The sequence below is a fragment of the Scatophagus argus genome, chromosome 21 (genome assembly GCF_020382885.2).
Source record: "Scatophagus argus isolate fScaArg1 chromosome 21, fScaArg1.pri, whole genome shotgun sequence".
NCBI classification, from domain to species: Eukaryota; Metazoa; Chordata; class Actinopteri; family Scatophagidae; genus Scatophagus; species Scatophagus argus.
In genome coordinates this window covers 7,349,184-7,373,752 of record NC_058513.1, presented here as the reverse complement: position 1 = coordinate 7,373,752, position 24,569 = coordinate 7,349,184, and the positions used below count along the sequence as shown (strand labels likewise).

The following is a 24,569-nucleotide window of genomic DNA, read 5'->3' as shown; positions in this document are numbered from 1 at the left end:
GTGTGCTGTTTTAGGTTCAAGGTAATTCACTTGGAAGAGTGAGTCTTCACTACACCTCCTCTTTATTTCACTTGTATTATTATTTTTTTTGATAGATCACCAACTAATCAGCTATTTACCAACCAAGCTTGTTTTCTTCCATTTATCCTGCTTGTAAAATCAGACATAAAACACATGCTAATAAAGTATGATCAGATTCAGACTGATCTTCGATATCTTTTTTTCCATTTCCATGACCATTATTGACTGAATCCTTCTCCTAATAACCAGATGGAGACTTTTATGTTATTGCTCCCCCTCCACCCCCTCCAGCCTAGATAAAAAGCCATAACATACAGAGCATCCTGTGTCACTGGAAAATGACACGTTGTAAAGAAAGGAACAAACACTTGAACAGTCAAGCGGCACAGACTCTGCGCTCAGACAAGGCCACATGAAAAACAGCCTGTGTGAATTATACAAATTAATCAGACAACTTCACCCAAGAGCATAGTGTGAAGTCTGCAACAACAAAACCCACTTCCTCTCTTCAGAGTCCCACACAGTATCATTTTTTATTGGCCAGTTTCACCATTTCTTTGCCTTATATTATTTCAAATATAAAAGAGGTGCATTTTACAATCATACAATCCTTTTCAGTTGATTATTCCGTTTTATTCAGGTTCAGCAACTCCTCATGCCTTTAAGCAGCTGATTAACTTTAGGATTTGATAAGTCTGAATTTTACTGAAGCTTAAACCTCATGGTCATCAAAAAACATGGCTCCATTTGGGATGATTTCAGAGCAGTGTGTTGTCAGAAGTAACTGCTTTGTCTGAGGGAGTGTGTCTGTGACGCCACCCGTGACCTTTCGGCCTCTCTCATCTGTTAAGCGTTGCTAATGCCACCCAGGACACCTGTTGTTGTCTGACCCAAGCCATCTGAGTGTAAGATCCTGCTCGCCCTGTGTAATTAAACATTCATGTCACTACTGTGTCACTTTACCAGCTTGACAGACACTAACAAGAGATAAGATTATTTTAAACTGTTGTGAATCTGCAATATGCTGACACAAAGCCCCCTAAAGTCACTGGATGATCTTAAATGATTCTGGTTTGACACTGAAATACCAAATATATGGAAAAGAGATTTTAGGAAATATACTGATTAGCAGAGAAATTTGCCATATAGTGGCTAAGAGATGAAACACAGACATTTGTAAATTCATATTGCAGCAGTAATTTTCTTTATTTTCCACATTTTCTTTCATTGGCAAAGTGAATTCAACACTTCAAATATTTCATGGCACTTAATTCTCCACATAAGGCCACAAGACAAGAAGGACAATAACTTATATATGTGCTAAAAACAGAGATTACATAAAAAAGGTATGTCTTATTCTGGACAAACACTAAATCATGGAAAATTACGCTACTCATAGGAATGATTCATGTACAACAAGCACACTTAAATTACATTTTTGAGAGTTCTTATAGATCTAATTTGTTACCTTTTTTGTTGAATGCTTGGTTAGACAGTGCACTGCAACAATATTACAAATCACACACAACAATATCAACATTGATGCTATGAATATATTCTTTAACATGATTGATCATTTAAACAGTTTTTGTTCAAATGGAAAAGGCGAGGACAAAAGCACTGTGATAGACTCGTAAGTATCACTGGTATCCGCTATGCATGCCAAGAATAAAGCTTCCCAACGAGGTGAAATTTTCACTAATTTACATGTAAGCAGGAAAACTTAATCGACAGTAGTATTTCCACATCAAAAATAAGCCTGTTGCACAAATGCTCCAACTACCTGCCATAACTGCAGGACAGATAAAGTGCTAAAAATCGGAGGCTTTTCACATGATATTTTGCTTAAAAATGACTCAACATGTCAAGATCAGAGGTTTGATTGATGTTGGCTAAGCCCATTCCCGAGTTAAGGAATAGACACAACATTAGCCAGACCTTTAATCTTTCCTGCTGCTTGCACCCACACAGCACGCAACACCGACTCACATGTCAACGGCAAACTGTCAGCTAGTCTGGACCTTGGTGTATTTGTAGTAGTAATAGGGCCTGCGTGCGACTGGCCTGGAGTGGATGTTCATTACTTCAAAGCTTTTGAGTTTGGAGGGAGGGGTGGGGAGTGGGGGGTGTCTGTGTAGGGACGGGGACATCTGAACACCAGTACCTGAGGGGATCTTTCACCATGATGGGGGTTGAATTGAAGGACTGAAGTACGTTAATCATAGTAAAGACAGAAATGTTGAGACGGAGTTCTGATTGCCACCAGTCAATGACGGCGTTCAAACATTCAGTGCTACAGGTCTGACTGTCAAAAAGACAGTGAGTGCACACATTTGGAGTTAAGAGATCCCACCCAAATATCTCTCTAAGCAAAGCAGGTAAAACAAAATAGTTACACATCATTGTATAACACAAAGTCCATAAACTGCGTTACAGTAAGAGCACACAATAAAAAAAAAAACAAAAAACAAAAACCTGCCGAATGGATGGAAACTAATCTAAACAGAGGCAGTCAGATGAGTTTTAAGCATTGGGCAATCGCTCTTGACACATCTCTAGGGGCCGCTTGAATGCTCCCCTCCCAAACACTTCAACGTTGCTTGCTAGCCAGGGGATCACATTCCCGGGGATATAAGAACTACAGTTAGCCATAGACTGGACCTCGACAGGCTTCAGAACGCGGTCCCAAATGTTCACCTGACTCAGCTCGCCCACAAAAGCCTGTCCGGCATCAAATCGCCCACCCACCACGTCCTGTAAGGGCCATAAACAGCAGGATGTAAATTTAAAAAGCATCAACAGCAACCACAACATCATCAAAGGTAATTAGTCTTTATGAGGTGGAGGAGGCAATCTGTGGGACCATGGTTGGACCAGGCATCAAACTTTTGGATTTAATGCACTTCCCTATTCTGTTCAATGCTGCAAGAGCTGAAGCGTCTAAAATTGTGTAAATGTCTGGAAATATCTGAGCTGTCACTGATTGGATATTGATTAAGCTGCTAGAAATTAAATATGTTTTATCATTCTTATAGAATAGAGAGAAGATGAGTTAAAAAAGGAGCCAATGTAAACTGTTGTCAGGTTTGTCATCTTAAACGTGCATTTAAAAAATTAAATAAAAAAAAAAAAAATTAAAAAATCAATCTGACCAGCTGTTGGCATTAAAAAAAAAAAAAGCAAGGGGATCACCAAAGTCAAAGAACTGAACCAAAGAAATCATCCTCTGGTGATGGACCAACAGCTTGACATTGCTCCTCCTAGCTGCAAGCATGTTTTTTTTTTTAAAAAAAAACAAAAAACATAAATTAAATTTGCTACATGCCGCCTTTTAAATTTGTCAGTAGTACAACTAGACACTGTTGATTTGATTACCTCAGAATGTAACAGACTGTTATATGTCATTCTGACATTTCTCTAAATAGTTTGGTCCAGAAGAAGACCTCAGTGTCTGTGGCCTGTGACTGTTCACTGATGTCTTCTTAATCGTTTTGTCATGATAACCTGGCATCACTGTATGACTGCTGCTCAGGTCTGGTTGAGTTTCTTGTTTCCATTTGCAGTTTGCAAGGATGCTCTATAAATAGCATTACTTATTCGTAGAACTACTTGACCTTGTAAGTGTTTGTGCTTGTGCTCGTGAGAATGTGGACATACTGCAGCAGATGGTACATTTCATTATCTGTTTTATTTTTTTAAAAAAAAGTATTTTTATGTAGAGGAGAAGTCATTGACGATGTAGTTCCAGGTAACTGGATTCTTTCTTCATAGCTTTATAGCTAGACTGATGACTAAAGCAATAGTCACAGGTATACGTCAACCACAGATTATTTGTCCAGAGTCTTGCTGCTCTTCCTTACCTGTTCCTGCCCAAGGATGATGACTCCCCCGGGTTTGATGGGGTGCCAGGCTGCCAGGTTGTCTCCAGTTCCCAGTTTCACTCCATCTTGATAAGCATCCCATTGGCCATCCCGTGTGGTCCAGGAGATGCAGATGTGATGCCACCTTCCATCACGTACCTCCAAAGGCAACTGGGCAACCTGTGGTCAAGAGGCACTGGACTCAATTGTGAATGACTTACTAAAAAGCATGTACAGAATGGTTGTTGAATGAAAAGAGCCAATGCAGCAGGAATGGATTCAGTGCCCACACCTATGAGGGGCAAGGAACATTTTGGGATTTTCATTTTATGACTTCTTTTAAGACTATAGGAAGATCCGATCGACAGAAGATGCCATATCTTCTGTGGTCCACACAGCTCTCACTCACCTAGGAATAAAGACTCCTATGCCCGTCTGCTCTTCGTGGATTTTACATCAGCTTTCAGTACCATCATTCCACAGACACTGATCTACAAACTCAGTACTCTCGGATTGAGCTCCACCCTCTGCAATTGGGTCCTGGAATTCCTGACAGACAGTCCGCAGACCATAAAGATCCACGACATCTCCTCCTCTCTCATCAGCCTCAGCACCGGTTCCCCCCAGGGCTGTGTGCTGACCCCCCTGTTCACCCTGCTCACACACGACTGCTCAGGGAAACATCCGAGCTGCCTGATTGTGAAGTTTGCGGATGATACAGCTGTGGTTGGACACATTGTCAACAGTGATGAGTCCGACTACAGGCAGGAGGTGGAACGCCTGGAGGGTTGGTGCAGAGAAAACAACCTCTGCATCAATGTGAAGAAGACCAAGGAGATGATCGTGGACTTCAGAAGGAGCAGACAACTCCCCCTTCCTCCTCTGTACAGGGAGAGTACAGCGGTGGAAGCGGTCTCCAGCTTCAGGTACCTGGGTGTCCACATAACGGACGACCTCACCTGGAGCAACAACACTTCCTGTCTCATCGGGAAGGCACACTAGTGCCTCTACTTACTCAGGAGACTGAGGCGGGCCGGACTGGGGAGCTCAGTCTTGACATCTTTTCACACATGTCTGGTGTGCTCCTGCAACACCGTGTGGCACAGCAGCTGCTTGGCAGCAGAGAAGAAGGCTGTGGGACGCAGCCTACCCACAACCACGGACATTTGCACCTCCAGATGCAGGAAAGGGCCTCCTGCATCATGAAGGACCCCCAGACTGAGGAACAGCTTCTTCCCAGAAGCTGTGAGACTGTTGAACTCTGGAGGACCTCTGTAGCCCCCGCTGCTACCCCAGTCCCCCCCACCCCGAACACACACACACACACACACACACACACATTTCACACATGTTTCTACATGTGTGAAATGTGTGAAATGACAAAAAAAGTCCTTGAATCCTTGAATTTCATCACATAACCATCCAAGTTTAATAGCAAACCAGAAACTGCTTACCTTGTCATTGATGAGCAGCTCTATCGGGTTATTGCCCCATTCGATCAGCACAATCTCATTTGCTTGCCCTGGTACACCATAAGAGAAGGGTGTCCCTATGCCTGGACTGGCACTGGACTTGATCCACATGCAGAGTGTGAATGCATACATCTCTGGCAGGCTCTTGGTGATGCGGCCATACAGGTAGTTGGTCCGCTGGGGCAGGGACAACTTGAACTGCTCTGGGGACTTGAAGTCTCCTCCTCCTGTAAAGACACAGGCAGAGAGACAAAGAGAGACAGCGAGGGGAGGAAAGGAAAGGGACAGGGTGGGAGAAGTGAGAGGCATCCCATAAATTTGTTAATTGCAGCCTGGGGATGAAAGCAAGGAAACAACAGCATCACGTTCCTTCGTGTTTAATGCACAGTCATGATTTAAATCAGTCTCAACAAAGGTCTTTTTTATGTAAAAAAAAATATGTCTGTCACCCTTATGTCACATCTCATTCATCAGACCCTCTCTGCTCTTTTGTTCCCCTCAGCGCCTTCAACTGCCTCCTACTGTAGTTGATGTAGAGTAGTTTGCATGTTTTATGCACTCATATAGGTGTTTTCCCTCTGTGCAGCACAACATCCCATTCTGTTGTCCACTTCTCTTGCCATATGTCCTGGCTGTCACTGGACCTCATACATTTCTGTAGTTCAGTGTTCATCTTGACTTTATAGCTGCAGTTAAGATGATGTGAATTTGACAGTGTTGCAGTTGCATTACCTTTCTCCAGTTCACTGATCCTCTCCACCAGGGCGTTCAGCGTGCTCTCTGTCTTCAGCCTGTAGGCAGCTGTGGCATTGGACAACATGCTTTTCTCCTCCTCCAGGTTGCTGACTTTCTTCAGGAGCTGCTTCTCCAGCTCCCCAAGCCGACGCTGCAGCAGGTCACGGAGCTCACTTGGGAATGAGGCACCGGATATGTTGGCCCGCATCTGTTGTTGCTAAGGAAGGATGGACAGGGAAACATGAGCAGGAAGTGCACTGAAATAATAAGGTCCCTTGAGATCTTTAAGTGATGCGTTATATTGCTGCTCTTGTCATTAACCCATATGACTGATTGACAGGCCTGCTGCAAATAAAGTTTCAGGGTTGGAAAAAGAATTACAAACTGGCAAAACAAGTTTGAAAATAGTCACTTTAACATTATGAGGCAAACCTTTACATGCAAAGCAGTGGTTGGTAGAGAAGCATAGGAAGTTGTTATGTTACGCACTGACCCTGCGTAACAGAAGGTTTAAGGCCAATTAATTTCTTTCCTACTGATACCTTTGTTTGATCTCCATAATCTAAGCACCAGTCATTGTCAGTGGTGTTAGTCTACTGCTGAGCAGTGAGTCGATAGTGTGTCGTAATCCTATAAATAGATACCGAGAATTCAAACTGTGCTTTTACGCATGGCTTTGGCACAGGGAATATCCTTTACGCAATTTGTGCCCACTTACCTCCAAGTTCTCCAACCGGTCCTTGAGCCCTTGCATGGTTTTTCCAAGACTTTCGATGGTGTCATTCGGATCTCTGGGGACATCCCCCATTGTGTTTTGCTTTTCTTTGCCCCAGGAACCACCTTTATCGAACTTCTTATCGTTTGCGGCTGAGGCGCAGAGCGACAGCTTGGTGGTTAGCTCGTTGATGGTGCCCTGTTGTTTGGAAATATTTTCTTTCTGCTGTAAAATTGTCTCTCGTAGCTGCATGACAGTGTTCCTGAGCTCCTCTTCTTGGCTCCCGGCGTTTAGCTCTGGTAACAGTGTCACAGGACAACTGGCATCGCCGCTGATGGGCACTGCCCGGCAGATATATCGCTTTCCGTCGTCCGCCTGGCCAGTCGTAAGTTGACCACAGGCCACCGCATAAAAACATAACAATCCATACAAGAGTGAAATCATTCTGAAAACGATCACCGTTAAGGAAAGTCAAGGGGAAAGCCTAAACACTAAACCCCACTCTCTAACGAAATGCACATTAACTGCGTAAAAGTGTAGGAAATAGATCTACCCAACAAATATCACGTATAACTACTTCTACGAAGCAGCACCATGGCTGACCGGCAAAATCAAGAAAATTCCGAGCGGAAAATCCGATCAAGTGGACTCGGTCACTGTAAGCCCGGTTAATGTGGCTAATGGCTGTGTTAACAGGACTATTCCTGGCACCAGCAGAGCGCATTGTGTGGTGCTGATCGGACAGCTCCTCTGAGTAAAGAGGATTACCATAAAAAGGCGTCTGTAGAAGCTCCAGGATTGGTTGTAGTAAGCTGACGCCACCTTGCAAATGAGTCAAACATTTGTTTATTTATTCATTTGGAAAGTTAATTAAACAATGAACACTGCGAGGAGATAATTATTTCACACCGATTTAAGCTGCTAAGATTGGTTTATTCTTAATTGCTGCACAGGCAGCAAAATTTGTTACTGCATCGTTAGGTTGAAAATTCAACTTCGTATTAAGATTTTTTAAATAGCAATCACAGTTTATATGTTGGAAAAATCAACATCATATAAAGGTTATGTTTCCAACACTGAAATACCAACCTCAAACAAACATTGTCCCAGTGTGCCTACTGTAAGCTTCACTGATTTTGGAGATTTTGGTTATTCTTCTTATTGGACTGGCTTCACTTTCTGACTACCGTCAGCTTTAGGTACGAATGTAAAGCAGACAAGAGGCCGGCCAAGGAAACAGTAATGACAGACTTCATACTGTGTGACTTTCTGGAAAATATGTATTTTTTGATGATCAGCATTAAGATATATTAAGGTAATTATATTAGATTTAATCTGGTCTCAGATTTATACATTTGTATAAGCAGGACATATTCATATTCATACTGACATTTTAGTGTTGGATACTGAATAGGGACTGCATTCAGCGAGATGAATGTATGAAATTCTGGTGTTTGTTCAACATGAAACCTGTCAGGAATCATTGCCTATTTAATACATCCGCCTGACAATATTTCACAGTTGATTTATATTTTGCTTTCTGGGTGATATGTGTGAGACATGTTTAAATGCTGGAGGGTGTTCAATTTCTGAATCGTAAGTTAACAATAAATAACAGAACACAATCAAGCAATAAGGTCAGTGGAGTAACATTTACTCTGACAAATTCAGGACAGCAATTACAAATGCAGGTGTTTGTAATATCTAGGCTTTATGAATACATTTCTAAAAGATACAGAAGCCTCAAGGTCATTTCAGGACAGGAACACATGTTTTCCCAGCTTTCAAAAAACAAGATAAATCATTCTAAATGCTGCTGAGTCTCTTCAATGAACCAAGCAGTGAAGAAACAGGATGTGGTGGTAAACAATTAGCAACAGCTGCCTGCCTGGCTGTGAAAGGTCAATAAAGCCTGGTGTGCAGACTGGAAGACATACCACTGTGCTTCGAACATGGCATCCAGCCATGCTCCAAACTGCACATTCAGTTGGGGATTTTATTATAGAAGTAGTTTTGTTTTATTCACCGATTGCACGTGGTTCAATTTTGCCATTTAAAACAGCATGACAGCATGAATTCTTAATTTACACGAAATAAATGAGCCATGCCAATAAAAGACATTGTTATTCAAGTGACTACATACAAAGTTATTACCTTTTTCAAAAGGTAGTTTCACACTAACTGACATCAGTGCACCACATCAACACGCTGTCATGACTCAGGTCGTTAAAATATTTTCACTCTTTGAAACAGAAAGCCTTATTCAACAAGATCTCTTAAAGGTGCTCTGGCTGTCAGCCAATCAGTGTACTCAGCAGTGGCTGCTCTGCCAGTTTAACTAAACCACCTTCATATGAAACATGGTGTTTGACTGTGTGTACACATAGTTTACAGTCCACTGGTTCCCAACTAAGGGGTCATGAGATGATTAATGAGGCAGTGGCAAGTTTGACTATGAATAATGAATAATGCCAAGAAATGTCTGGAACCATTGTTTTAATCTTACATGATACATCCTGTAAACTTAGTTTTCTTTTAATGTAAAATGTTTACTAGAAAGTAACTAATAGCTACACCTGACAAATGCTGTGGAGTCAAAAATGGAATGTTTGCCTCCGAAATATAACAGAGCTGAATAAAGTTGCATGCAATTGAAATGCAAGTGTCTCAAAGTAGTGCAGTATGAGACTAAATATGCTTCATTTCGTCAGTTCTGACTGAATAAATGTTTTCTATCTATCTATATATATATAACACAAGACCTACTATACAAGATTACATGTAGCTGATTAAATACATCTATTATATTTTTTAGAACATGATAGCGGAGGTTTTGGATGATGTGAGTAGAGATTGAAGAAAGACTGGAGTGAAAAGAAGAAAGAAGAAAAAGAAAAAAAAGACAAAAGCAGGATCTGGTAGCACTGAGTGACCATCAACACCTTCACTTTGCTGCATACACGGTTTGGTAGCTTTGCAAAGCCTGTGCAAGCCAGTCAGTTTCATCAGTGACAGACTGCCTCCTTCGGTTAAACAGAATATTTTACTCTGACATCACACCTATTTTCTGGTTACTGGGAAACAAAGACAAATGGTTCCAGCCAGTTTCAGTGCAGACCCCCGCTGACTATAAACAGCTCATGAAAAAGGAAAAATCAACTTTGATTAAATGAAGGGCAATGTTTACAAAATGAATGTTTCTACTAACTAAATATTAGGAGTCTTTTACCCAAATTGTTACCTTTCTGGTTCAGAGAGACATGTCCCCTTATTCTGCATTTCACATGAACACACATGTGGGGCGGGGGGGCAAATGTGCATCAGGGCTTTAGATACCTGAATAGATTTTCAAGCCATTGTTGCTGATTCAGACTCAGTCTCAAGGAAAGTGCACTTTTTTAAAAATGAGAAATAATGCAAGGGTGGTCCAGTTTCATCATAAGGGCATCAGCAGCCACAGCACTGAGCAGACAAAACACAATTCTAATGGACAGATGAGTGGTTTTGGAAAGCAGGAGAACCAGTGTGTCATCCACTCTCCCCTCTCAGGATAAAACCCCTGTCAAAAAAACCCCACTAATGAAACGAAAAGGACAGCGCAATAAGCCTGAGACAAACATCTTTTAGCAGATCATTATTACTTAGGGAATAGAGCCAGAAAGAGAATGAGAATGTCACATTATATGTCAAATTACCTCTTACATTATATACGACGTTCAGTGAAAGGAATATCTCATTTTGCCTCTGGGTTCACTCTATGGTAGGAGCAGGCTGTTCAGGAGAGAATTATGATGGAGATGGGCTTGATAGATCAGACAAGATAAATAATGAGTGTCTTTCAACCAGATTTCATTATTTCCAGCCCTATTAAAATAAGCATCATGGAAGAAAATCCCAAGCTTTGTTTCCATGTGCATATGCTTTCACTGGTTACCCACAGGTGTGGATGCCAGTACCTTAATATGGTGTAAAAAATAATATACTTTAATATTAGATAATGTCTGATTGCTTACGTGACCGGCCAAAAGAAAGAAAAATCACCCATCCTCTCAAATATTTTCTAATATTAATAAAACAATAAATATAAATTACAAAGCAAAACAGTCTGGTTTTAACAGTGTAACTAATATTTGACTATTGTAAAAAAGATGGTTTTCTTAATCCCCTGATAAGCCTCCTGCCATTGTCCAAGTCTTATGAAAGTGAGACCAGTTTCCTGTTTTGTTCCTTTAAAAGACCACCAAAGTTTACATCAGGCATCCTGTAAAAAATAATGTGGAGGTGTCAGTGCAGTACTTCATAACAACTTCAGTACATTAACTTGGCATTTTTTGAAGGGGTGGTATTTTGTTTGTTTTACTATGTTGTGAGAATTTCAGAACATGGGGAGTTTACAGGGGCAGCACAGCGGTGCAGTGAGTAAGACAGTTCCAAATTTGGGTCCTTCGATGGGGAGTTTGCATGCTCTCCCTGTGCCTGTGTGGGTTTTCTCTGGGTACTCTGGCTTCCACTCACAAACCCAAAACCATGAACACTGGGTTAATTGGCTACTTTACATTGCTGTGTGTGGTTGTCTTTGTGTGTCATCCCTGCGATTGACAGGAGACCAGTCCAGGGTGATCAGCTCCAGCCCCCCACAACCCTGATGGATAAGCGTTATAGAAAATGGATGGATAAGGACTTTACAGATCCAATATCTCCCTCAGTGGGCTGCCATCTTCTGGTGAAAACTTATGTTACCTAATGCAATTGTACGAAGAAATAAATTGAAATTATGAAAAAATCAGTTTAGTGCTGTTCTGGTGTCATTCTATCTCATGAATCACACATTATTATTATTATCCATTAATGTTAGTTTTAGTACCTTTGGCTGGTGTTAATTCTCTTTCGACCTTGCACTTGCATTGTATTTTCAGTTCATTAATTAATTAGAAAGATCCCTCCAATAAAGCCAACTGACCTCCAAACTTCAGTAAAAACAACTACAAAGAATCACAAAAGGACCACAATGAATTTAACAGCCTAGACATTTACAAATGAAGACTTAGATATTAGACTCCAGCAATGACTTATTATTAAAAGTGCAAAATTCATGACCCATGATTTATTACTTTATTTACATAGCAACTACAGGATTGATCATCTAAAATAAATAAATAGACTGATTAGCATTTTTAATGAGGGGGAGATGCAGCAGCAATGGAGGTTTTTCACAGCCTGACAACCTTCAGATTTGTTTCATTAATTTACATCGGATTAGTAAATGTTTTATCTGGGATAAATAAAGCCATTAGTTAGAAGTTATATGTGTAAACAAAACCAAAATGATACAATACAATACAACTAATACAGCTACAAGCCAAGTCTATAGAATGATTTAGCTATAAAGGCAACTTTACGGGCCAAATACCTTGCCTAAACGACTTGTTTTGTTGACAATTTTTCTAACAATATTTATCAGTCTCTCTCTCTCTCTCTCTCTCTCTCTCTCTCTCTCTCCCTCTATCTCTTTCTCTCATATGGTTAGAAGACCATCGAAAACGATGGTCTTATATCCGCTTATTTTCACTGGGTATCGTTCCGCTGGGACTAGAATAAAGACTTATTACTACCTAAATTTATCTTTACAGAACTGGACATCCATTATATCTCAAAACTGTTTACAGCTATATACAGCTAACATAAGGTCGCTGTATTATTATCATTATAAGGAAAATATGGTACGCAATGCGCGGAGGGATATCACACATCTTTACCGGTCGCAATCTCAGAGCAGCAGCGCGAGCACGGTAGTCACAGAACTACAGTTTCCTGTCTGTGGTGCTTGGTGAGTTTAAAAGGTTTTGCTCCTTTTTTCTTATAATTTTGGCCAAATGTTACATCTTTTCGCAACATTTATGTATGAGATAGCGTCCAAACAGGTTGTTGTCTAAAAAATGTGCTTTCTTGTTTTGGTTTGTGTTTGTTTATTCTTAAACATAGTTTAGCGCTAAAGGCTGCACGAGCGCTTTCTTTCTTTGGAAGAGATAGCTTGTTAGCTAACGGTTGCTAACGTTTTCGGCAAAATTAATATCATGTGTGCCTTTTGTGGCTTTAACAAATAAGCACGCAAAACCTCTGTGTGATCGAAAGATTCCCATTTTGACGCCCAACATTGTGTTCTTGATTTATATATACACCACAGAAGTGTGCGAAAATTGGGCTAGCTTGATATTTGTTAATGACGTCATCTTCGCGCGCCCAGTATTTTCGTGTCTGTTACCCGTTTGTCAAACATTCTTACGTAGCAACGCTGATTTTTACCCAAATTTGCAACAGTTATAACTCTAATATCTGAAGTTAGCTTAACTACTGCGAATGTTTTACTGCCTATTTTTTCTGCAGTGCACATGAGGACACACTGAGTTCTGTGCAGGCTGCTGTCTGCCCCATTTCCCCACAGCAGCACCGTCTGACCCCACTGCCACCATGGCTTTTGTACCCGCACCCAGCCCCACTGTGGTCGATCAGACCACACTTATGAAGAAGTACCTGCAGTTTGTGGCAGCACTCACGGACACTAACACACGTAAGTTTATAGACCTCACACTGTACTGATGCATTATCAGAAAATCTGTCTGTATTTAATTCCATCTAAAGTATCAAACACATATTTACTTAAATATTATTTTATGTGAGTCAGTTAATGATTTTGAGCTAAATATTTTTGCTCCCTCATGTATTTCTTTATTAACACATTCTCACTACTCTCTTCCTATTCTTAATAATCTCCAATATTTGGCAGTTATTAAGAATAGGAAGAAATTGTTTAAATCAAGTGTATGTAAACAAAAGAGTGTTTTAATATTTCTCGTTCAGATTTGAGGAATTCAAGTTGCAAACTCAAAGAATACATTTCTCACCCATATTCATTAATTTGTAATGAAAAAGTTTCATGTTTTTCAGCTTAGTGTTAGCAAAGTAAGTGAGGGTTTAGATGGAACACTTGTGCTCAGCATGGGCAATGTGATGAGAGCGATATGCTTTAGTCCAGTCAAAGGTACGTGTGTGGGAGAGTGTTTGTCTGTGTGAGTGTGTTGAAGCGTGAGTGTGTTTCTTAATGTACCTGTTGATCAGTCTGGACGCTGAAAGTAAAACTGATAAGATCTGAAAGTCCCTGCTGAGCATGGGGAGATGGCCATGAAAAGTGAAACGTATCATTAGCAAGTTTGATTAATGGCGACATTCTGTCCTTCCAGCTGATGAAACAAAGCTGAAGATGATGCAGGAGGTCAGCGAGAACTTTGAGGTAAGTTTGATTAATGTTCACAGTGTGTGACAGAAGGGATTCATTATCTTTGTCTCTGCTGATGGATTATGATGGTTTTTAAGAACTTGTATTCCCCAAAAGTGTAATTCTCAAACGATTTGACTGAATACAGGAACACTACTGCCTATTTTTGACGTGGTGAAATAAACCTGGAGCAACAAAAAGAGTTGAAAAAATTTGCATGGCACTCAAAAAGAACTGCAGGGTATGCTGAATTACTGTATGACATTAAATGTTTTGGGTTTGTCAATTTCAGAATGTGACATCTTCGCCTCAGTACTCCACCTTCTTGGAACATATCATCCCTCGCTTCCTCACGTTTCTTCAGGATGGAGAGGTGCAATTTCTTCAAGAAAAACCTACACAGGTGTGTGACTACAGAAAATGGTTTTGGCTTCTTGCTACACTGACCTATTTTAATGTATTCATCAATGTTCAAGAACATTAATTCTATTTCCATTACAATGAATGAACATCACAAGATCATATCTTGTGTTTCACCCAGTTTTGCTGCTTTGGGCTGCCAGCCCACAAATTCGTTCTTCTCTTACTCCCATTGTGTTCTTCTTTCAAAACATTGGTGAAGAATACTAGAGGAAACAGCAGGAATTGGGTTCTCATTAAAACAAATTATGGCTGGTGTTTTAAATTATTACGGTAAATTAATCAGAGCACACAAGGTAAATTTACCTCCTAAGTTGATGGGTTGCTGATAAATCATGTAGCCATTTTTTAAATATAATTTGCTGCAGTGCTTACTCGACATTAAACAAAGCTGGGCTACGTTACATCACTTTCAGAAAGCTTCATAGAGAACAATGAGGACAAATCAGCATATCAGTATGTTTTAACTGAATATTCTCTGATCTAGCTCTGCTAAAACACATGAACACTGAATCAGCTCATCAGCTCATTTGCGTATCTTTCACTACCGAGCTACTACTGGCGACTACACAGAGGTTGACTCATGTCGTGTAACAGACCTATGTTACACGTGTTTGTGGATAGATCCATCCACAAACACGACCCACTGAATATTTGGCCTGACAGGGGGGTTTGGGAAACACTGATATAAATTTGTGCAAGTGTACACAAAGCTGGATTCTTTGATTTTAAATAATATCCACTCTTTCAGCAATTGAGGAAGCTGGTACTGGAAATCATCCACCGCATTCCAACCAATGAACACCTTCGTCCGCACACCAAGAACATCCTGTCTGTGATGTTCCGCTTCCTGGAGGTATGGATCCCATTCTCCTGAAACACTTTTATTGTTTTACATCCTTCAGCTACTTCAAAACTGTCTCGAGTATTTATTTTTTTTTTTTTTACCGCTAGCAGTTCATTGCTCTGCCACAGATGCACTGGATGGGAAAACAATAGACATTGTAGTTGTTTGGAATACTGTTACTGTTGGTAGCGGACAAAATAATTATTTGTCATGTGTGCAGTTATTCTATATGTATGGCAGAATCTAAATAATGTTTTTTACTCGTTTCTTTCACAGATTGAAAGTGAGGAAAATGTGCTGATATGCCTCCGCATCATTATTGAGCTGCACAAACAGTTCCGGCCTCCAATCTCTCAGGAGGTGAGAATGTCAAATTTTCAGTTATGAAATAACTTTTTGAAAGTGATTAATAGGGTTGCCTCTATCTTAAGAAAGGTTTAAGTGACTGATTGTGATTTAATTATTAATTATTAAATAAAAAAAATCTGTCAAATTGTTTCCCTGTATTTTGCACTTGTGCTGATCAATTCAAACATGGGAAATACTGTTTTATGGTGTAGTTCTTAATAATGACAAAATCATTTTTGAAGATTAAGTTGCCATTTCATGAATCATCTGCTAGTATTCCTGTGATCCCAGGGATATGAGTACCGTTTAACAGTCATACAACATTCCCAGTAGTAAACATTGGCCATTAAAAATCAGTTATCATTGTTTGTTGACCAAGAACAGAATGACAAACAATAGGGGCAACATTATATGTGTAATACTTGTGAGGACAGTATCTTTTCTCTTCAGCTTAAACAGGCCAGTTAGAACTAAGACATAAAAGAATAATTGGTTTCCCCTTGTTCTAATTGAACATGTTGGATTAACAGATTTTCCCTATTCCTCTTTTTACAGATTCATCACTTTTTGGACTTTGTGAAGCAGATTTACAAAGACCTTCCAAAAGTTGTTGTAAGTACAGTGTCTGTGGCAGATGGCTTTGCTTTCACCGAAGAAGTGTTTGATTCTCATTTGATGCTTGAGTTTTTAATGGAAGCTTTGAGTATTACCTGCTCTGCCTTTAGTTCCTCTTTCGTTTGTGTTTCTTCTATCCACTATCTCTTTCTCTTTTGCTCCCACTAGGCACGGTATTTTGAGAACCCACAGGTGATAGCAGAGAACACGGTTCCCTCGCCAGAAATGGTAGGGATGATCACATCCGTGTTGGTTAAGACTGCACCTGAGAGGGAAGACAGCGAAACACGGACAGTAAGCCAACCATTAGTTTATAAAAGTTGATATCTTCACTGTTTAATTTCCCTGCCACACACTTTTCAGTACTGTGTGTAACCACTGGATGGTGGTAGTGTACTGTATTGGGACACCAGAAGGACACAGCACACTTACCCTCAAATACAAAATACATAAAATATACATTATGCTCTTTTTGAGTGTACATTTTCAAAAACATTCAAACTCATGGACTTGTCAATTAAACATGCTGCACCGAATTTGTTTCAAGAAAGAAACAAAACTTTGTTACTTATTGATAGTCAGTCCTTGGAAAATTCTTTTGCAAAAATTTGTGTGAATCCTGTGTGAATTTTCTTTTTCATTTTATGAAGATTAAAAACATAATCTTACAGAGGCTAAAAGTCTCAAAAGGGGGACATTTTGTAGTAGGAAGTTGACAACAGCTGGCAAGGCTCACACAGCAACCTTGTGGTCATGACTCCTCTTTCCTACACTTGACCTTGTTTACTGAGGCGATGGTCTGTTGGAACTTTATTTGATATGATTTTAACAGTAAGATGTGTTTGGCAAGTGGCCAGCATTTGCATTATTCTCTTACGTCGGTCATTCTCATGATGTCTCTCGCCTTGTTTCTAGCACACCATTATCCCACGGGGATCCTTATCTCTCAAAGTGCTTGCAGAGCTACCCATCATAGTGGTGCTAATGTATCAGGTTAGTGAATTGCTCTTGAACTTCTCTAAATATGGTATATCCATCATGCAGTAAGCTTTAGTAATGCAGTTTAATAATGCGAAAAAGGACTAAATTAAAAGAGTTATTGCAAGTTGTGTTCTCTATCTTGTGTTTTGCCTTAAAAATTGCAAAGGTTTCAATACATAGGAAACCATAGAAATGTCATTGAATTACAAAGTTTAGATTCAACATGCGTTCCTTTTAGGGGGTGAAGATTAAGTTGCTATTTCTTTTCTTTTCTTTGTTTGTATTTTTTAGATAATTGGAGCCATGGAGTTTTTAGCATATTTTTCCCTAAAAACACCCATAAGTGACTGACTTTTGGGATGAATCAGTTAAGCTGTAATAAGGTGTTTTTATTCAAATGAGGGCCATTCTGTCTGAACTGAAATTGTATCTTTGTCTTTTGCTTTCAGCTATATAAGCTGAACATACACAATGTCGTGTCAGAGTTTGTACCCCTCATCATGAACACCATCATGCTCCAGGTGTCTGTGCAGGCCAGGTAAGATTCAGCTGTGTGCGACTGTGTCCGTGCATGCTTATGTATGTGGGCTGTGCAAGTGTGTCACAGATAGGTTGGATGTGCCTTGAATACATTTTGTTCTCACTTTATAGCCTTCGAAATTAATTTGGGCACATTTAAGAGAATTGATTTTTTTCCCCCTCTCACCTCTTTTCCTTTCTTGCGCTAAGTTTGTTGATGCTTTTGCTCTGTACTTTCCCTGCCAAAGCAGGAGTTAAAATCCATTTGGGGAAGTTAAAATTGTAGAAATTGGCTCAGCAGGAGGTGAAACCTCTCAGGGTAAGAAGAAGGTTGTATTAAGCATTCCGAACAGGACCGAAATGGAGCAGAGTTAATTTGGAAAAAATACCTCAGCAGACTCTGGCAGATATAAACTGAGTTTCTTCCTGATGTGTAGCAACAGCTGTGATGCAGACAAACAAATCATCTATGTAGAACCGAGTTCCATATGTAGACCCACCATTTCAACCTCTGTAATTGCCACCTTCTGCAGATATTCAACATCATTAATGTCACTGATGAGACCGAATGACTTTTATATGTAAATCATGCTGTTTCCTTTGCAGGCAACACAAGCTTTATAACAAGGAGTTGTATGCAGACTTCATTGCTGCGCAGATCAAGACTCTGTCATTTCTGGCCTACATCATCCGAATCTACCAGGTACATCTGTTTGATGTCTGTGTGTTGCATCAGTTGACACTGTCAGTGAATGGACCCAATGTGTCATTCTTAAAGGAAAAAAGTTGTCATTTATCTTTGGAGCCCTTTCATTTGCTCTCTCACCAGTATTTTGCAATGTAAGGTATACCTAGGGATTGTTTCCCCTTGATATCATTTCTTCTTGCAAGTGTAAGGTGATTGGCAGGAAGCACAGTGTAGCATAATGTGCTCGCTGATTGGAAGACCTGGGCTGGGAAAAATGAAGATAAAATAGACACTTTGAAAAAATAAATTAGGACTTTATGTTTACTTTTTCACATTGAACATGATTGAATGCCACAAATTGGTTCCTCTGAAACTGTCTCCTACAACACTGACTGTGTCCAGAACTATCAGGAACACTGTAAGACTATAAAAACTCCAGTTGGTCCAAATGCCAAAAAACACTGATAATACCTGTAGAAATAACTTCTGACCAACCTAGAAGAATTCTATTAGGAGATTGTTGTTGTTGTTGTTATTATTATTATCATTATTAATATTATTATTATGTTTATACAGTTTATGGTGTTGGACACACCTGCTGGTCCAAATTAAATTGAAAGATGTTTAAAAAAATCAATATTCAATATTGGTCCAAACATGTGGCTTGTATTGGTTTTAATTAATTATATGGGACATAGCACGCTCATTGCCCTAAAAGGCGGACTCCACCTGCGTTATTTTCTGGGTTTTTTAAAATGTAGGCTCCTGCTCAGTCATTAACAAAACGCAGTGATGTATTTTATATTGTTGCTGCCTTCCCCTCCCTGGGCTCACACAAACAGAAGTTTGCTGACATTGTAAACATGGAGTGTTAGCTTGGATGATTAGAGCTTTTAGGTGGGAGACAGTTTTATTATCATACCTTCATTTCAGGATTTGTGGTCTGCTGTTTGTAAAAACACTAACAATACCGAGAGACAGACAGCAGCTGGCTGCAACAGTATGAACATTGCAATGAATTGGAGAAATAAAATGTTATTTTCTGATTGCTTCATGCCAGTTATGTTAGGAGCAAAAACAATCCTGTGGGGAGGTGCCACAGAATTGTGTGAATTTTGTGAATTCAGCCAAAGCACTTTTCTGTCCAGTGTGTGTGGCTTAGCCCTGTTCAAGCAGACACATACCTGCAGCTCACAAAGGCAAAATGGCAAAGTACAGCTAGTGGGTTTGCATGTGTTATTATCAGAAACCTAAATCAGATCACATGGGAAAAAGCTTTTTAGAAAGGCTTGGGAATAGCATGTGTACTTGGACCGGTATTTGAATATTGGTATTTTAATACCTAAGAAGCATTAGTGGGAAAAACCAAATCACAAAATCTAGTGGACCTGCTCTTTAATTATATGTTGTATGCATGTGTCTGTTCTGTCAGGACCTGGTAGGGAAGTATTCTCAGCAGATGGTAAAGGGCATGCTGCAGCTGCTGTCCAACTGTCCCTCTGAGACTGCACATCTCCGCAAGGAACTGCTCATCGCAGCCAAGCACATCCTGACAACTGACCTACGTAGCCGTACGTACACACACACACACACACACACACACACACACACACACACACACACACACTCACTTGCATAGGCTTGTATGAAATGGAAAATGAGAAGGTTCAGTGACATTTTTCAGATATACTGGTCCATATTTTCTTTTTCTTTCTTGGTGTTTTTTTCTCCTCACAAAAAGTTGAAGCAACTTGAAAACTAATTGCAGTTTAATGTTTTTTTTTTTCATGGTCAAAGCATAAGCAGATCAGATTCTTGCCAAGTCACACTTCATTTTTCACATTTCACACTTCTGAAATAACATTTTTATAAGCTGTCAAACTGCGGAAGTAGAACCTCGTTTTGATTTGGTGACTGAGGGGTGAAAAGTGAGACTGACTGAAATGGAATAAAAGCTCAACCACCCATCAGGGAAATCTTGAGACACAGATTCACTATTCGGGTGATTTTCTGCATTATACTGTGAGTTACTTCTGCTCCTGTGGCCCAAACCGTTTCCAGCGATTCGTCTCATTTGACACTCAGGATCTACAGAAGACTGAGGAAACTATCTAACCGCCGTTAGATGTCTGAATCACGATTATTTTCTTATTTCCAAAGATGGGAAATGGTCAGGGATACAGTTGTTGTTATTAGATTTAATCAAAATGTCTTTATTATTTTATGTACGTTTATTATTCTCTTGTATTTTAGAAGTGTAATATTTACAACCAGATATTTCATCATGTTCACATGTTTAAACTTTTCTTTTTGTCCCCGTTGTTTTCTTTGGCAACACCCAAAATATTTAAATCATGCCATGAAAATGTATCTTACTGTGTTTCAGAGTTTATACCTTGTATGGACAAACTTTTTGATGAATCCATCCTCATCGGTTCTGGTTACACTGCTCGGGAGACTCTGAGGTGAGTTGTATCTGCTCATGATTATTTGATCTCCTTGGTGTCCGTACCCCCTATCTTTCTCTCTCTTGTGGTTGATTGTGCAACCAGGTGCATGTCAAGTGTCATACCGTATTCATCAGGCAGCTCTCAGTGCTTCTGAAACTCACAGGCAAGCTGACTCCAACACTGCAACACAGATCGCACTGTCAAGTTGTCATGTACATCCACCTCTCCAGAGGGCAGGCTGCCCGCACATCCTCCCTTAGGTTGATTTCAAAACCTTGTTGACCCTCTTCAGATGCCAGGCTTGCTCACCTCATCAACGAAATAGTTGTCATTTCACATTAGTACGACATAAGAAACAAGGAGTTTGGCAGAGCCCTGGCAGGACTATCAGTCTCACTTATTAGCTCGCTGTCTCTCTTTCTCACTCGCTTTTTCGGTTGCATCCCAAAGCTGTTTGCCAATCTGTCAAGCTTTTCAAGACTTCTGCCTTTTAGAAAATGTCAGTTCACTGGAGCAAGCCTTTCAGTTATCGCTACTCTCATGGAATATCATTATTCTGCTATAAATGCCATAGTTACACTTTTCTTTCTTTTCAGACCTTTGGCCTACAGCACACTAGCAGACCTGGTGCATCACGTTCGGCAGAACTTGCCCCTGACAGATTTATCCCTAGCTGTGCAGCTCTTTGCCAAAAACATTGATGATGAGTCGCTTCCCAGTAACATTCAGACCATGTCCTGCAAGCTGCTGCTCAACCTGGTAGACTGCATCCGCTCTAAGTCAGAGCAGGAGAATGGCAATGGACGGGACATCCTGATGAGGATGCTAGAGGTGGGCAGCACTGAACTTGGATGAACAGAAAACAGAAAAGACATATATATATTTATATATATAAAATTAACTTTGATGAAGAAATTCTGCGTTAATTTGCCCTTTTCCCCCCATGTTTCAGGTGTTTGTACTGAAGTTTCACACCATTGCGCGCTACCAGCTTGTCTCCATCTTCAAGAAGTGTAAGCCCCAGTCAGAGATGGGTGTGGTTGACCCTGGGGCATTACCTGGGGTACCTGCCACACCCACTCCATCCACCACACCTGCCATTCCACCTCCTGCTCCTCCCACGCCCGTTGCTGCAGCTCCTCCACCCCCAGCAACGCCCTTTGACCGGCCTGGCGAAAAGGAAGACAAGCAGACATTTCAGGTGTCTGACTGTCGAAGCTTAGTGAAGACTCTGGTGTGTGGAGTGAAAACAATTACTTGGGGCATCACCTCTTGCAAAGCCCCTGGAGGTGAGATGACAAAGACTCATGCTCAGCAGCCATGATGGCATCGTGGCATTGACCGTCTTTTATCTGTGAGTGAGATTTGGGCTTACCTGCATGCATTGTCTAACTTCATGCTTTTTCTTTTTACTTATACCAGAGGCTCAGTTCATTCCTAACAAGCAGCTTCAGCCAAAGGAGACACAAATCTACATTAAGCTGGTAAAATATGCCATGCAAGCCTTGGACATCTATCAGGTACAGCCAAAGAGCTCGACTATACTGTCATTTTTTTTTATTTGTGTAATCATGCAGAAACAAAAACAAGATGGAGCTGGTGCACACATAACTATTCCTAACCATTGAGCATTAATGTATAAATGGAATGATTTGTATTGCCACAGCAGTTCAGTATAACGGCTCATGTTTGTCCCGACCAGGTACAGGTTGCCAATAACCAGCAGACGTATATCAGGGTGGCCAACTGTCAGACTGTACGCATGAAGGAGGAGAAAGAGGTTCTGGAGCACTTTGCAGGGGTTTTCACAATGATGAACCCCCTCACATTCAAGGAGATTTTCCAGACAACTGTGCCATACATGGTGGAGAGGATTTCGAAGAACTATGCACTGCAGGTACATGCTGTCTTGCATTTAAGCAAGAAATGCATCATTAGTTTTCTATTTTTTTCATAATTGTGTAAGTCAATACACAGCAATTCTGACAGGTAAGTCTTTGGTCTTAATTCATCACTTGTGCTCAAATTTGATTCCTTGTTTACTGTTGTTTTCCAGATTGTGGCAAATTCTTTCCTGGCCAACCTATCAACATCTGCTCTATTTGCCACAATCCTCGTTGAGTATCTTCTTGAGAGGCTGCCAGAGATGGGCTCCAATGTTGAGCTCTCAAACCTTTACCTCAAGCTCTTCAAACTAGTTTTTGGCTCTGTGTCACTTTTTGCTGCTGAGAATGAACAGATGCTTAAGGTAAGTGGTTATTTTTGTGTCTTTTTTTTTTATGAAACTGTTTTGATTTTTTTTTTTTTCATCTTTCTCATTCTTTACTAATATGACCCTGTTTCCTTAGCCGCACCTCCACAAGATCGTGAACAGCTCCATGGAGTTGGCCCAATCAGCGAAGGAGCCCTACAACTACTTCCTGCTTCTCCGGGCTCTTTTTCGCTCTATTGGTGGAGGCAGCCATGACCTGCTCTACCAGGAGTTTCTGCCCCTTCTACCAAACCTGCTGCAAGGTAAAGCCTGACAGACGATTATGAAATGTGAAAAAGTAATACTTCCTTTTCACCTAATTTCCACTGTCCCCTTCCCATGCTGTTAGGTCTGAACATGCTGCAGAGTGGACTTCACAAGCAGCACATGAAGGATCTATTTGTGGAGTTGTGTTTGACAGTGCCAGTGCGTCTGAGCTCCTTGCTGCCCTACTTACCCATGCTAATGGATCCATTGGTGTCTGCCCTCAATGGCTCTCAGACTCTGGTCAGCCAGGGTCTGCGCACCCTGGAGCTGTGTGTGGACAACCTCCAGCCTGATTTCCTCTATGACCACATTCAGCCTGTCAGGGCAGAGCTCATGCAGGTGGGGGGTTGTTCTCATCATCAGGGCCAGTAATTGCACTGCCAAGTTTAATTTTTACTGCTCGGCAAGACAATTTCATATGAAAAAAGTAACTTACATGCATTCATTAGATCATTCTCTCAATATCTCTCAGCATAGCTGCTCTCTGGTGGTCAACAGTGGACATGACAGTATCTGTAGATGGAACACTCCACCGCATTCAGTCACACATCCACAGAATTCAGTACTTCTCAGTGGTTGTAGTATATCCGCCAAGTGGACAGGTGTGATCATGATTAGATTATAACTGCAATGCTATCAACATACAGTAACTACTAACCTGCAGGGACCTATTACAGTTTAATTCCCTGCTTCAGTTATTTCCTATCAGCACCAAAGCTTATAGTTTCCCCTCCTTCTCTTGTGCTGCAGGCCTTGTGGCGGACCCTCCGGAATCCAGCTGACAGCATCTCTCATGTAGCCTACCGGGTGTTGGGAAAGTTTGGTGGTAGCAACAGGAAAATGCTGAAGGAGTCTCAGAGGCTGCATTATGTGGTGACTGAGGTCCAGGGACCAAGCATCAAGGCAGAGTTCACTGACTGCAAGGCGTCAATACAGCTACCCATGGAGAAGGTGGGACCTTATTTTTATAGGTGCATAATACTTGTGCCATTCTTTCCTTAAGGTTTGCAGCACTCTGAGGGGAATGTTGTTGGATGATTTCACTTAGTCTGAAAACCATTTCTCTCCTTTTTTTACTTTCTGTATTTTAAGAGAGAGGATTAAACC

The 24,569-nt window shown here is 40.7% G+C and overlaps 2 protein-coding genes across 2 annotated transcripts in view; one reads left to right on the top strand and one right to left on the bottom strand.

Annotated features, from left to right (window-relative positions):
- Positions 1-2,477: 2,477 nt before the first annotated feature.
- Positions 2,478-7,371, bottom strand: nptx2b (neuronal pentraxin IIb). The gene is made up of 5 exons (XM_046376267.1): positions 6,807-7,371; positions 6,086-6,305; positions 5,336-5,580; positions 3,882-4,061; positions 2,478-2,775 (listed from the first exon to the last, which is right to left on the bottom strand). Exons 1-5 carry the CDS (start codon positions 7,245-7,247, stop codon positions 2,545-2,547), a joined length of 1,317 nt encoding a protein of 438 aa, XP_046232223.1. The 5' UTR covers positions 7,248-7,371; the 3' UTR covers positions 2,478-2,544.
- Positions 7,372-12,513: 5,142 nt separating this feature from the next.
- LOC124052249 (transformation/transcription domain-associated protein) overlaps positions 12,514-24,569 on the top strand; it is a 76,391-nt gene continuing 64,335 nt past the window's right edge. The window contains exons 1-21 of the mRNA XM_046376266.1: positions 12,514-12,630; positions 13,188-13,371; positions 14,042-14,091; positions 14,369-14,479; positions 15,248-15,352; positions 15,620-15,703; positions 16,247-16,303; positions 16,475-16,600; positions 17,222-17,299; positions 17,737-17,825; positions 18,413-18,509; positions 19,927-20,065; positions 20,881-20,959; positions 21,541-21,775; positions 21,897-22,233; positions 22,367-22,464; positions 22,647-22,841; positions 23,001-23,192; positions 23,293-23,458; positions 23,545-23,801; positions 24,213-24,413. Coding sequence (XP_046232222.1) covers positions 13,272-13,371; positions 14,042-14,091; positions 14,369-14,479; positions 15,248-15,352; positions 15,620-15,703; positions 16,247-16,303; positions 16,475-16,600; positions 17,222-17,299; positions 17,737-17,825; positions 18,413-18,509; positions 19,927-20,065; positions 20,881-20,959; positions 21,541-21,775; positions 21,897-22,233; positions 22,367-22,464; positions 22,647-22,841; positions 23,001-23,192; positions 23,293-23,458; positions 23,545-23,801; positions 24,213-24,413 — 2,796 coding nt within the window. The 5' untranslated portion in view covers positions 12,514-12,630; positions 13,188-13,271. The remainder of the gene's footprint in view (positions 12,631-13,187; positions 13,372-14,041; positions 14,092-14,368; positions 14,480-15,247; positions 15,353-15,619; positions 15,704-16,246; positions 16,304-16,474; positions 16,601-17,221; positions 17,300-17,736; positions 17,826-18,412; positions 18,510-19,926; positions 20,066-20,880; positions 20,960-21,540; positions 21,776-21,896; positions 22,234-22,366; positions 22,465-22,646; positions 22,842-23,000; positions 23,193-23,292; positions 23,459-23,544; positions 23,802-24,212; positions 24,414-24,569) is intronic.

Excerpts from the sequence above, each read along its gene's own strand:
- nptx2b (XM_046376267.1), bottom strand. The coding sequence starts at position 7,247 with ATGATTTCACTCTTGTATGGATTGTTATGTTTTTATGCGGTGGCCTGT. Across the intron at positions 6,306-6,806 it reads ACCGGTTGGAGAACTTGGAG|CAACAACAGATGCGGGCCAA; the intron begins GTAAGTGGGCAC and ends ATCCTTCCTTAG. Across the intron at positions 2,776-3,881 it reads TCATCCTTGGGCAGGAACAG|GACGTGGTGGGTGGGCGATT; the intron begins GTAAGGAAGAGC and ends TGGCCCTTACAG.